The sequence below is a fragment of the Cladophialophora bantiana genome (genome assembly GCF_000835475.1).
Source record: "Cladophialophora bantiana CBS 173.52 unplaced genomic scaffold supercont1.3, whole genome shotgun sequence".
Lineage (NCBI taxonomy): Eukaryota > Fungi > Ascomycota > Eurotiomycetes > Chaetothyriales > Herpotrichiellaceae > Cladophialophora > Cladophialophora bantiana.
In genome coordinates, this window is record NW_015971577.1 from 1,113,457 (window position 1) to 1,126,677 (window position 13,221).

At 50.7% G+C, this 13,221-nt stretch overlaps 5 protein-coding genes across 5 annotated transcripts; 3 read left to right on the top strand and 2 right to left on the bottom strand.

Moving 5' to 3' along the window:
• Positions 1-1,283: 1,283 nt before the first annotated feature.
• Z519_02315 (uncharacterized protein) lies at positions 1,284-2,491 on the bottom strand (the record flags this gene model as incomplete). The annotated part of the gene is made up of 4 exons (XM_016760072.1): positions 1,284-1,425; positions 1,478-1,791; positions 1,840-2,240; positions 2,302-2,491. 4 exons carry the CDS (start codon positions 2,489-2,491, stop codon positions 1,284-1,286), a joined length of 1,047 nt encoding a protein of 348 aa, XP_016623593.1.
• A 583-nt stretch (positions 2,492-3,074) lies between these two features.
• Positions 3,075-5,525, top strand: Z519_02316 (uncharacterized protein; the record flags this gene model as incomplete). The annotated part of the gene is made up of 3 exons (XM_016760073.1): positions 3,075-3,160; positions 3,203-3,824; positions 3,882-5,525. 3 exons carry the CDS (start codon positions 3,075-3,077, stop codon positions 5,523-5,525), a joined length of 2,352 nt encoding a protein of 783 aa, XP_016623594.1.
• Positions 5,526-5,774: 249 nt separating this feature from the next.
• Positions 5,775-7,723, bottom strand: Z519_02317 (uncharacterized protein; the record flags this gene model as incomplete). Its single annotated transcript, XM_016760074.1, has 4 exons — positions 5,775-6,717; positions 6,769-6,915; positions 6,969-7,413; positions 7,501-7,723. 4 exons carry the CDS (start codon positions 7,721-7,723, stop codon positions 5,775-5,777), a joined length of 1,758 nt encoding a protein of 585 aa, XP_016623595.1.
• Positions 7,724-8,442: 719 nt separating this feature from the next.
• Z519_02318 (uncharacterized protein) lies at positions 8,443-10,768 on the top strand (the record flags this gene model as incomplete). The annotated part of the gene is made up of 5 exons (XM_016760075.1): positions 8,443-8,535; positions 8,625-8,762; positions 8,867-9,301; positions 9,438-9,859; positions 10,048-10,768. 5 exons carry the CDS (start codon positions 8,443-8,445, stop codon positions 10,766-10,768), a joined length of 1,809 nt encoding a protein of 602 aa, XP_016623596.1.
• Positions 10,769-11,494: 726 nt separating this feature from the next.
• On the top strand, positions 11,495-12,853 carry Z519_02319 (uncharacterized protein; the record flags this gene model as incomplete). Its single annotated transcript, XM_016760076.1, has 2 exons — positions 11,495-11,909; positions 11,961-12,853. The coding sequence occupies 2 exons, from the start codon at positions 11,495-11,497 to the stop codon at positions 12,851-12,853; spliced, it is 1,308 nt and encodes a 435-aa protein (XP_016623597.1).
• Positions 12,854-13,221: the final 368 nt, after the last annotated feature.

Here is a 13,221-nt window from a genome sequence, read left to right on the forward strand (position 1 = left end):
TTAATGCTGGCTTAAAGGCCTGGTCACACTGCGGAAGGTTCCTGACACGCCAGAGGGGTATCACACAGCCGGTAGGAATAATCGGGAAAGACGGTTTTGGTAGAGGATTGTGTAGTGTTGACGATGGCTTTAAAACGCTGATCGAGAATAAAATAATCGAGTTGGGTTTATTGCCAGGCTCGAAGGCCAGCCCGCTCTAGGGAGAATGCTTGACACGCCTTTGACATGTCAAACATCTTGTGGGAATCACATGGGAAGCAGAACAAACTGAGGGTTCGGAGTTGAGAAAGGGGACGTTGATTTCACCAGTCGCCTAGCTACTTGTCCCCGGCACCACGAAGAGGTGTACCTACGCCGAAGTGAGTCGAGAACACCGGGGTGAGGGCCTTGGTCGCCATGTGAAGATGTGGTGACAAACCAGTGTAAGTATCGAGGTGTAGGAGGTGATCCTGCTGTCTCCAAGGACGGAGTATGTCTCGGCTAAGTTACTTTGTACTCTGCCTTACGGATTTTCACCAATGGTGCCTGGAGCGGAGCGGGCTAAATCTGCAACTTCAATAATTTTTTCCCAAAAATTTTGTCAACAATTACGAGTTCAGGGGATGGTGAGTTACACAACTGTCCAGGCATCCAGGTCTTATTCTAACAAACACGAAGTGGTCTAGTGGTATGACGTTTCCTTAGCATGCTTTCTGAGCATGGAAAAGGTTCTGGGGTAAGATTCCTCCGAGACTTCCCAAGAGGTGGTTCAATGACTAATTATGGAATTGCAGTTCGATTCCCAGCTTCTCCAAACAGTCCTTTTTTCTTTTTTTTTTTTTTCAAATGTATTTTGCCTTTTGCCCGTGCCATTGCAAGCTAGCTTCGTGTTTAACGCAGAACTAGGTACCGGACATGGTGTGGTCTTTTTTCATTGGCCGCTAGAAATTAGCCCAAATAGGTTAGTACAGATTGGTCTTAGCACTGCGTTCATTATTTTTCATGTTGGCTCGCCCGAATTTCCCAGTCAAGCTATTTCTGACTCGCTCTCAAATTGGTTCAACAGATGGCTCGCCAAATGTATCCTGATCGCAGCTTGTTCCAAGCCACAGAACACCTTATACCGGGTATACATCAACTATTATCCTCATATCACATGTTCCGACTAGAATGGGAGTGTGAATCGAAGGCATCATCCCTCGGAATTTGACATTTCAAATACTACAAGAGAGCGACCGGCTTTGGCTTTGTGTGTGAATCAGGCACTGAGAAGAGCGACAGGTCCTCACTCCCAATGCTGCGCTCTATGGCCGCCCGTTTTGCTTATTGAGCAGCCGATGTACAGCCTCGCCATGGTCTCTGGCCCACTGCTGGCTTGCTTCCAGATCAGTGAAGTACATGAACCCGTGCGGCACTCCAGGGTATATATTGATTGTTGTTGAAACCCTGAAGTCAAGCAGTTAGTGCAGATCTTTCAAAGTTCCTGGGCCTCCCCTACCCGCACTGCTGTAATTTTTGCTGAAAAAGAATGCCTTGATCCCTCAGGATGTCTCGCCCTGCGACATGAAAATGGGTGGGTGCCAAGCCTCTGACTTCTTTCTCACCAGCGAGAAGGACACTGAATGTCGAATCCAACGGGTCCGGAGCTATCAGCGTCTCAAACAGGTGAAGAAGGCCCTTTGGCAGGATTGGCGCGGTGAGGTTTTCAGAATACGAGTCTTTCCCTTTGACAATCAGTTCGTAGGGGAAAGCAGCTGAGTGGCACAGCCAGGGGATGTCAAGGATTTGTCCACAGAATCTGGACCTTCCGTGCTACTCGGTCGTGTTAGGCGTAAATTCTCACCGTTGGTGCAATGCAACAGGACTTACAGCCGTCAAGTCACCAAGCACCGTGCTAGCGGCCACAAGAGCACCAGCGGATCGGCCCGCAACAATAACCTTGGTCGCTTCTCCACCAAGCATTGGCATGTTTTCAAAGATCCAGTCGACGGCCCTCATTGCATCGTGATGCTGAATGGGCCATTTCCACCGTGGAGTATGTCTGTAACAGATGTTGACAACAATAACAGCGTGGTCAAGTACAATCTGAGTACAGTGGGCGTCCTCTCCGTCGAGTGAGCCAAAGAGAAAGCCACCTCCGTGGAACCAGATATAAACAGGCAATTCCCTGTTCTTCTGATTCAAGGCAGGTCGATAGACCCGGATTGGCACACTTCCATTGTCAATTGTGGAGCAGGTGTAATCATTCACTGCAACCGTCTCTTGATAATGGCAATGAAGTCAATTTGGAAGCGTGATCCGACAAAGGGCGCAGCAACTTACCCAGATCGTTCAAAGCACTTCGCGCACGAGTGGCCCTTTCACGATTTGTCTTTTCCTGTAACTTGAGCAGGAACGGCTCATCGAGAGTCACCGCAACAGGTATTGCACCCGCAAGCTGCTCTGGAGGTATCGAAGCTATAACTCGTTCCCAATCCGGCGATACGCCTCCATAATGCGAAAAGTCTGCCATGGCGTGTGCGAGATTGATGCCACCACTGTCGAGACCCGACTTGCCTCCCAGCACGAGATATATAGTCTAGGAGGCCCATAGCCCTTGTTCAATACAACCTTCATCGCGATTCTCAATTTGGCAAGGCTGGCTTGGCTGGACAGCTATTTGGTGCGGACTATATCCGTTCGAGGATGGTTTCGTACCTCAGGGCCGCCCTTTCGGTTATCGGCTATACAAAAACTCAAAAGATGGAGAATGCGGAGGCGGAACCAACTGGGACGAATTAAGTTCATACTTGTGAGGTTCCTGCATTGCCAACACCTTGTAGTGAAGTGGAACCGCATACGGAGAACGCCTGTCCACCATCCTCAACTTTGTCTCTTCGCCCCTTGGTTCCCAAATTCCTTCTTTGTACGTTGCAGCGTCCCTGAAACCTATAGAGATCTAAGAAAAAAAAGGAAAACAAGATATCTGCTTTTGTTCTCTCCGATGACTCCACCTGCGCAGAGAGCGTTAAACGTCGCGGGGCACCTCAAGCCTGTTCGCCAACGTCGAGCAGGAAAAGCTTGTGAGAATTGTCGTGCGCGCAAGGTCCGATGCGATGTCACCACTCGTGGCTCTCCATGCCGCAATTGTGAACTTGACGAGACACCTTGTCTCATGGCTCAGTGCCGTCGTGGAAGGTGAGTAACTAATTGAAGGCACATACCATGCTAAGCATCCTTCCAGGAAGCACAAAGAATGGTATATGGGACTAGGCAGACCTTTCCATGACCATGCGATTAAGGGGTCCTTCAACTACAGTCCGGAACAGGAGAATCTCTCGTTCTGTATCGTCCATGGTGGTAACGTCCGAAATGGCATGCTACTCCCCACTAACATATCTACCGATGCCATGGCCGTCTTGAATTCAATGACTTCGTTAGGGGACGTACCACCGAATCTGGATAGGCTTCAGATATTACCCACTCCATTGAATCAACCTCCAGAAGACATCCCTTCAAGAGAACTGCCAGCATATTTTCAGTCCTTTCCCAAGCACTTCACGGACGCAGATATATCATATCTCCGAAGCAAAGGTACCCTGAATATACCTCATAAACCACTTCGAAATGAGACTATTCGATGTTACTTTGAATATATTCATCCTTATTTGCCTTTGCTCGATCCTTCAGAGCTCCTCGTTGCGGTAGATGGAAGCCAGAGCCACCATTCTGGGCCTCAACTCAGCCTGTTGCTGTTTCACAGCGTCATGTTTGCCGCGGTCCCGTTTGTCGACGAAAGCTTGGTCAGGGAGGCGGGATACGACAACTTGAAGACTGCCCGAAAGGCTTTTTTCGAAAAAAGCAAAGTATATCCCCATTGACCCTTTCGTACTCGATGTCTAGCTCACAGCTCATGCATATAGCTTCTATACGATGTCGACTTTGAATGCGACAGTATTACTATCATTCAATCTGTGTTGCTCATGAGTTTTTGGTCTGACAGGCAAACACAAGATGCTCACAAACAAACCTGGCATTGGGTCAACATCGCAATCTCCCTTGCCCAAACAGCGGGACTGAACCAGGACCCTGAGTTTTTGCCACTCCCACAGAAGAAGAAAAGTCTTCGAAAACGTCTATGGTGGTGCTGTTTCATGCGAGACCGAGTAATCTCACTTTACATGAGCCGTCCATTGCGGATTCGAATGGAGGATTTTGATGTACCTTTGCCGACGCTGGAGGACATTGAGATCGACAGCCCCTCTGTTTCTCTAGACTTGGATGCACGCTCGCCTCGCCTCGTCCATCTGTCTTTCCACGACCGGACTGCGCAGATTGAGTTGGCTGAGATCTTTATCTCGTTTCTTAAGCTTTGCATTGTGATAGGAACCATACTGTCTGCCCAGTACTCCCCCTTGAGACGACCCTCAGGGTCTCCAAACGGAGCCTCAAGGTCGGGTTTTTCAGCATTGCTCTTCCCTGTCCACAGCCCGGGCTCGGAGCAGACTATTACGATGCCAACAGAGTCTGTCGTCTCACCTCTCGAGTCCACCTTGAGAGAGTGGTACAATTCTCTACCTCGTTCAGCTTACTTATGGCGACGACACCCAGAATCGCGGCGGCCGCAACGGACCGATACCGGCCTAGAAGACATCCATCGTACAACAGATGGCCACACATGTGATGCAGACAACCCCAGGCCGCCGAGCGTGGTGATCCAACGCGCCATCTTGCACATGTGCTACTATACCGCCGTCTCAGCACTACACCGTTCCCTGAGCAGGTCTCGCCACTCTCAAGACCAAATCTCAGATTCTGCCTGCAACATCGCCAGGATCTCCGCATTCTTAAACGACAGAGGTCTCGTGCGCTACCTTCCTGTGACTGCTATCACGATGTTGGTACCAAGCATTATCACGAATGCTCTTCTCGTCAAGTCGATAAGTCAGGCACCTTGTCCTGGCCAAGGAAGTTCCAGTCGTAACGGCGAGATGGATAGGGCTAGAGATAATGTCAACAGCCTATTAGTGTCTCTCAAGACTCTTCAGAGGGTATATGTGGCCGCGGATTGGGTGGCGCTGTTGGTCGAGGCCATGCTCAACCATGCGAGGATAAAGATTGTCGTGTCGCAGCCCGATGGCTTGCGACTTGGTGCAGACAATGAGGCGAGACACCGAGCATTCGAATTGGTCGTTCAAAAAGAATCAATACAGTCTTGCAAAACAACAGCGGGGAGGAATAAGCCAACCCCTGTTACCATCAATACACTTGCACAGCAAAACCAGGGCTTACAGATAGATCCCACTCTATCGGCAGACCTGCGTGGCACTAACATGAATGGATGTGCCAACGATGGGGATGGCAGCTGGCAAGACCTAATCAGTCCAACCAGTGCTCAGATGTTTGGTGTCGGCACAGACGAGAGCCTGTGGTATTCAGTATTCAGTCCTGGGAACAGTGATGCCTTGGGGCAATGGAACTTTGGCAGTCTCGGCATCGATGGGTTTGACGAAAATGTGGACGGCATGATACCCTGGGACGGCACTGGTGTGAACTGGCTTGCCTGATATGGGAGCGAAATGGAACTTTGGAGCTTGAAATCCGTGCTCCAGAAGAACTTTCCACACCTTTTGTGATTGCAGCGTAATAAAGTACGAAGGGCACCTGGCATCCCCAGAATTATATGGGGACAGAGGCGCTTCCAAATTTTGATCAACTTCGAACAGCATCCTTGCACGCAGGCAATTTCTCAGACAGTATCCACATATCCCTGATGAGCCCTGATTGTTCGTGTTGAACGTTCCGGATCCTGAGGCTTAGTGACGAATGTTTGCCGCAATACGGTTCGTCATGAATTTGCCAACATTACCAAGTCCCAAGCACGCAGCACAGCTCAGAATACCAAACGGCAACATGGTATACCAGACATACTTTAGACTCTCTGCATATGCCCAACGAGCCCCAATCGCTGCTCCTTCCATGACAGCTGCTGTAAGTCCCGGGACGGCTGCGTCGGTCAGTTCTCCAGGAGCTGTGAGGTAGAGCTGCACAAACGCGGTCGCCGAGGATGCTGGGAGACCAGCCGCCATGGCGTACTTCGCAATATAGGTTGAGAGGTACTTCTTCAACTTGGAGTCAAAGATGTTTGAATTGACTGCCGTGCCGACTGAGCCGCCAACGGTGCGGATGGAAAGAGAGAGTGCAACACAAGTAGCAATAACATTGTCGGGTGCCGCGGTTACAGCAGTTGTCAGTGCACAGGCCACGATCGCCCCAACACCAAATCCACTGATCGTACAAAACGCGACGGTTCGAATCGGGTTATCTGGCGTCGCCGTCACAAGCGCGGTGCCGAATGCTGTGGTGAGGACAGCACAGACTGCAAGGATCTCGCGATTTCGAGTCTTGTAGTAGGATAGAAGCATGTTAGGCAGGACCGCACCAGCTGTCACACCCAGGCTGATAATCACTCCTTTGATTCCTGCTTTAACCGGATCAGGATTGTAGAGATCCAGGTATATAATCGGACCGAAGTTGAGAAGAGCATAGAAGTAGATACCCGAGATGAATGCCACGAGGAAACTCATGGCTACAACACGTTGGCCAGCGAAAAGCTCGTGAGGGAGCATAGGGAAGCTGGCAAACTTCCATTCCCATACTGCGAATATGGCAACAAGACCGATACCGAAAATGAGGGGGCACAAGACTCTGGCGCTGGCCCAAGGAGCGAGGTTGCCGCCAGCTGTTACCCCTACCAAACTTTTAAATCGTCAAATCCAGCGTTTGTGTTTAGGGTAAGGGGTTACATACAAAAGAGTTAATCCTCCAGTGGAAAGCAGTCCGCCGACGAAGTCGATTTGAGGCAGGATTTCCCAAAACGTCTTTCGTTCGGCGCGAAGCTGCGAGTGAGGCCAATAAGTCAGGGCAATCCCAATCACCGCCAATCCATTCCAAATGCTGTGCAATCATATGTCAGCGATCCCATCAATCTGAGGGGCGGAAGGACTTACAGCGGAATCCAGAATCCCCATCTCCAAGTTGAATGGGTGCCCAACAGAGTAGTGTAAATAGCGTAAGGAGAGAAGGGCAAGACACAACCAGTGACAGCGCCGAGATAGAGGCCTCTTTTCTTCACCGGCACCAGTTCAGATGTTCCAGCCAGGGCTGTCAATTCCCCAATCGCAGCTCCCAGACCTGACAGAGCCATCCCCACGATAGCCTGAGCCATAGTGTGGGATGTTGCAACCACAATGATTCCGACGCACAGAATGGAACCCCCTACGAGAGAGATGTTCCGACGCCCGAAAACGTCTTGCAGATATCCGCTGAAGGGCGATACGGAAGCCAGAGTCAGCGAGTACGCCACGGGAAACCAAGAATCGACAGTCGACCCTCCAATGTCTTTGATAATGAACGGAAGACTTCCAGCGCCGAGCAAGAGAGGCAACTGTGAACCTGTTATCACCATATATGTCAGCCTTTTGAAGAGGTTGGAAGCTGCCCTTCCTCCTCTTCGCGAAAGCAGGAAGACAAATCACGTACCCACATAGAGGCCAGAAAGAGAAAGCGTGGCCAGGATCTGCCGCTTGCTCCAATTCACATGACCGTCCGAATCATCCCCTTTCACAATATGTGGTTTCTCATTAACGACGTCTGCAAATTCGGCCTCATCTGCGCCGCGAGGCTTACTGGTCTCATCTTCACAATATTGGGTCGTTTCTTGCCACTGATCAAGTCCCGTGGTCTTCTCCACGTCCTTGTTCATGGTCTTGCTTTCTCGCGCTGGGGGAGGATGATGGTTAATGGTGATTTGGGTCGATAGAGAATCTCTAGACTTGTGGAACAGGGGCGAGTAACGACTGCTATTGAAATTTGGGGCCCCAGAGAATGCTCCCCCAGCTTACTTGTATATCTTCTGTGGGGGGGTAGCCAGTTTCAGCACACCGGTGGATCTAGATAATGGAGACAGTGGATACCATGTCTGGGCCAATCGGCGCTCACAATATGTGGCATAAAAACGGATTCGGAGTTGCGGCTATGCTAGTACTGCCGTGGACTACATATCTACACCACAGGCTGGTCAACAAAAAACCCTCCCTCAAATCCTGCACAGAATCAACGTTATTCCCTATAGGATCCGAAGCCGATGCTTCATTGTTCTCCTCCAGCCTCGGAGTTTCTGCAGACGGTTATACTAGGATATCCAGCCTTTTGCTGAGTCAACCGCACTCAACGGCACCCACAATAGGAATGGCAGTCCGCAAGACTTGAGGCCACCCGAAAGCATCTGAGGTCGGCACTTGATAGTGGTAGGGGCCAGAGCTGTCTAGCCTAAACTCTAGGAAAGGATTTGTTTTCCGAAACAGCGACGTTCAGAACACGGCACACCCTTTCTAGTGACAGAGGGAACGGCCCTGTACCAGTTGATCTGATATCGCCTTCACAACGGAAAGTGTCACAATCCGTCAATCGCCTTCTGACAAGATGCCGCTCCCTGCTCAGAGGAAGTTGGCGGTCCCGACTCAAGATCTTCTGTCGTGGATTTTCGACCAGCCAGACTACGATCCAAACAAGCCCGTAAGCAATCAAGCATTACCGAAGAAACGCAGATGCTGGTTTTTGGAAAAGGAGAGGGAGGCTGACATCTGAACCTAATGCTCTGACAGATCTATATCGACACTTCAAACCCATCACGGACACTGTGCCTCAACCAGGGACGTTCCATGGTTTGCAAGCTTGCTGCTGGATTCCGGGCAGCAGGACTAAAGAAGGGTGAATGTGTCTGCGTCCACTCTTTCAACGATGTAGGGCCTCTCTTGGTCTTCTCTTCCCTCAGCCGGATCCTTGATCTCCGTTCTCTGGCCTCGAGACCCGAAACCGTTTCCATGTTGACTATTGAATTCCTTAGATTTATTATTCGGTCCTTTTCCTAGGGATACTCGCCGCTGGGGCCATTTTTGTGGGAACGAACCCCTCCTATACGGCCTTTGAGCTGAAACACCATCTTAAGACCGCGGGTGCAAAGTTCGTCATCACTGAGCCTGAATTGTTAGATACAATCAAGGCTGTGTCGGGAGACTGTGGTATCTCTGACTCCAATATCCGCATATTCAATGTCAAAGGCCAAGAGGCGCCAACGGGATTTCAGTCCTGGTCCGAACTTCTACATCATGGAGAGCGAGACTGGGATCGATTCGACAATGAAGAGATCTGCAGCGCAACACCGGCCGCATTTTTGTTCAGTTCAGGAACCACAGGGCTTCCAAAGGCAGCGGTGATATCCCATCATAACCTGATAGCCCAACATACTCTGGCAATTGCACCCGATACGGCACCTTGGGAGGTAGGACCTTGCTGCTGTCCCTCATAGATCCTGTCAAGCTGGGTGATTTAGAGCGGGTTTCTTCCGTGAGATTGAATCACAAGGATTACAGCAAGACATTCGACCTTCAGGAATCTCTTGCTAACCTCTGATTCAGGTCCGACGTCTTTTGTACATGCCCATGTTCCACGCAGCCATCGTACCCGTTGGTCACACCACCCCTTTCAAAGCGGGCCATCAGACCTACGTGATGCGACGATTCGAGATGGAGGAGTTCTTGAAGTCAATTCAGACATATAAAATAACCGACCTCTCCATTAGTCCACCAGTTGTGGTCATGGCTTTGGCAAGTCCACTGCTAAACCGGTATGACCTCACTTCGGTTAAATGGTGCAGGTCTGGATCTGCGCCATTGGGCAAGGTGCATCAGCGCGAATTCGAAAAGCATCTGGCCCCAGATGGTGTCTTCAATCAAGTCTGGGGGATGACGGAGACAACCTGTGTTGCTTCCAGGTTTTGGTATCCGGAAAATGACTCGACCGGTAGCATTGGACGATTCATTCCGAATTTAGACGCCAAGTGAGTGCCACCCCTCATTTCCCCCTAGTCTTGCTTCAAGACACTCTTTGAGCTTCTTCCGTCCTTCTCTGGGGCAAGCTGAGACAGGATGGATGGCTGAGAGAATTGTCACTTTGAGCCGGCATGCGGACGGAATAATCCAGAGGATAAGTCAAGGCTTTGCGACTAATTTGGGATCGCTCGTGCAGAATCGTGGATGAACAAGGCAAGGACATCACGGCTGTCGGGGCAAAGGGGGAACTTTTAGTCAGAGGTCCTACCATCATAAGAGGCTACTATAAAAATCCGGCTGCCAACAGAGAGGCATTTGACGAAGAGGGATATTTCAGGACAGGCGACATTATTTCTTGTGGAAGGATGGCAGATGACAACACCACAAGTCAGGCAGATGGTCGAAGTGTTGACGAAACTATAAACGAGACTGCAGCCACAGCGAAGTGGTACATCCTCGATCGAAAGAAAGAACTTATTAAGGTGAGGGGATTCCAGGTTTCCCCTGCTGAGTTGGAAAAGGTCCTTCTGCAGCATCCGGCCATTGTGGACGCGGCGGTCATTGGTGTCAAGGTGTACCATGATGCCACTACCTCTTCTCCAACCTCCGGCAGTCTCGTTGACAGTGGGAAGGACGGCGAACACCCTCGCGCCTATGTGGTGTTAGGACAGGGCAAGAGTGCAACTGAAGCAGATGTGAGAGAATGGTGCGGCCAACACCTGGCCAAGTACAAGGCTTTGAGTGGGGGTGTGAGATTCATCGACGCTCTACCAAGGAATGCAGGCGGCAAACTCTTGAAAGGTGTCTTGCGAGAAGAGGCGGCCAAACAAGTTGGATTTGAAGGACGACCAATGCAAGATATAAAGAGTCTCCACGGGGTGGATGGGCTCAGCTCTACCATCAGGCCCAAACTGTGATTCGCGGCCAAAGAATCTCTTCTTAGAAACTGAAGACTACAAGAAAGAAATCAAAGAGAGGTAGCATATATCAATGTGGTCAACTGGAGAGCTCTCTAGCTATATTTGCTCCATCTTTGCCCTGGAGAGCCTAACCTTGATTAACTTGGCAAGGTAGCAACGTTATGAAGGCGAGCAACAAGGTCAAACTACAATAATAGAACAATCTAAACGACTGTTGGCATGTTAAGCAAGGGAGGCAGTTCATCCCGCCCACGTGCTTATGGGTCACGCCACAAGGACATCCAGTACCTACAAGTACGCGTAGAAATTGAACTAACCCAACTTTCGGCTCCTTTTATACTAGTATAGCCATGGAACTCGGCATGGCCAAGGACAGAAATTCAGGGCTCCTAAATTTCGACTCGGATTTGGTAGGCAGCCCAGCCTTAGATAGCTGTCTTGCTCATAAACCACGCGGCCTCCGTTCCCAATCTAACCGATCTTCGTATATATATGATCTTTATTGGACATGGCGGTGGGTGATCTCCCTGGACCGACTTCTGGAGCCATCAATTGGAAAATGAAGACCGTCGGTGTCGGGGCGTCCTTCAGCCCGCTCCAGCAGGACGTATATTTACAAAGAGAGGTTCGAAATGCTCTTTTCGCCATATATTCTACTGTTGCTCGTAACCGGGAAAAGCTGTCGGTCGACAACCTCTACACTGGACACTTTCGGACGAAAACATGAAGGGCTCTCTCTTTACACTGGTGATTACGGCTATACATGCCGTGGCCGTCGCGAGTTCAGCAACACATATGGAGGCGCTCCAGGGCCGCCAGTCAGCTCCACTGCTTCCTAGTCAGGATCCTTTCTACAGGACACCACCGGAAGGCTATGAAAACGCTCGGCCTGGAGACATTCTTCGTATGAGGAATACAACATTATCCTCAACTTTCAATGCCAGCTCCGCAGCATACCAATTCGTCTTCCGCACTACCAACAGCCTCGGCCAGCCTCTGTGGGCCTTGAATACGCTCTTCGTGCCCAAGACGCCGAACACTACTCACCCGGGATTGCTGTCATACCAGGTCCCCTATAACACTGCCGACGTCGATGCTAGCATTAGCGTTTTGCTGTACGCCGAAGCCTCCGATCTGGGTGAGTTTGCCTCCTCATTTTCTGTGAAGTGTCATTAATGACTTGCTCAAGGAATTATATTCACCGATATTCAACGAGCGCTCGATAATGGTTTCTACGTGACAGTCCCCGACCACGAGGGTCCCCATGCCGCCTTCAGCGCCGGTATACTGTATGGCCACGTGACCCTTGACAATGTTCGTGCATCTCTGAGCTACATCAACAATTCTGCAGCTCGATATGTCCTGTGGGGATACTCTGGCGGGTCCTTAGCTAGCATGTTCACCGCCGAGTTACAGAACACGTATGCGCCTGAACTTCAATTCGCTGGCATAGCTATCGGCGGTTTCGGCCGCAACGTGACATACATTCTTGAGTACCTCGACGGCACTCCGGGAGTGGGAGTGGTTCCGGGCAGCATCATCGGTACTCTACAGCAATATCCGGACGGCTACAGCCATCTGCTCAGCGGCCTCAAGACATCGGGACCTTTCAACTCAACAGGCTTCCTGGCTGCTCGAAACATGTCCGCCGCCTCAGCCCTGCTCGGATATGCAGGCCAAACTGTCCTTGAAGACTACTTCGTCACTGGCCGACAGTTTCTACTGAATCCGGTGGTCAAGAAGATCTTCGCGAAAGAGTGGGTTTTGGAAACCCGCGGGGCCTGGAACATGCCCATTTACGGATACAAGACGATCAACGACGAGTTTGTACCCATTGCAGGGGCCGAAGAGCTTGTGGATGAGTTCTGTGCTTCCGGGGCCAATGTTTTGTATGAAGTCAACAGGGTTGGCAACCATCAAGACGAAGAGGTCAATGGCGATGCTTCAGCCTGGCGATTCTTAGAGAGTGCTTTGGCAGGCGACAAAGTCTTCTCCTCCAGGTACGCCACACATGGCTGCACGTACCGGAATGTCACCATCGGCATCGAAGTCCATCCACCCTTTACGCCTTTGGTTGTTTGATGTCCAAGGCCCCGCGTTTGTACAGCCAGCCACTCTAGACTGCCGTATGCCAAGAGGCTAGAAAGCCTCCGAGTCTTGCCTCGTATCGATAATGAAACACGGGTGAGGAGGCTAGTGAGGCGAGAGTTCGTCCAGCCTCGTGTGGCTTGAGATAGGCGAGTGACCCTCCACAAGTTATCCCACTCACACCCACTCACACCCATTCCAACCTCGTTGTTTTCACCATGGCCGTGAGAAAATAGAAAGGCAGGCCAGACCCAACATCTGTTCGTTTGCTCGCCCAACGACTTTCTTCTGCATCTCTCGCTCTCTCTCTATTCTTTTCCTGCGTTGTTGTCCTCTACCCATTGTGCGCCCAGTTCTCAGGT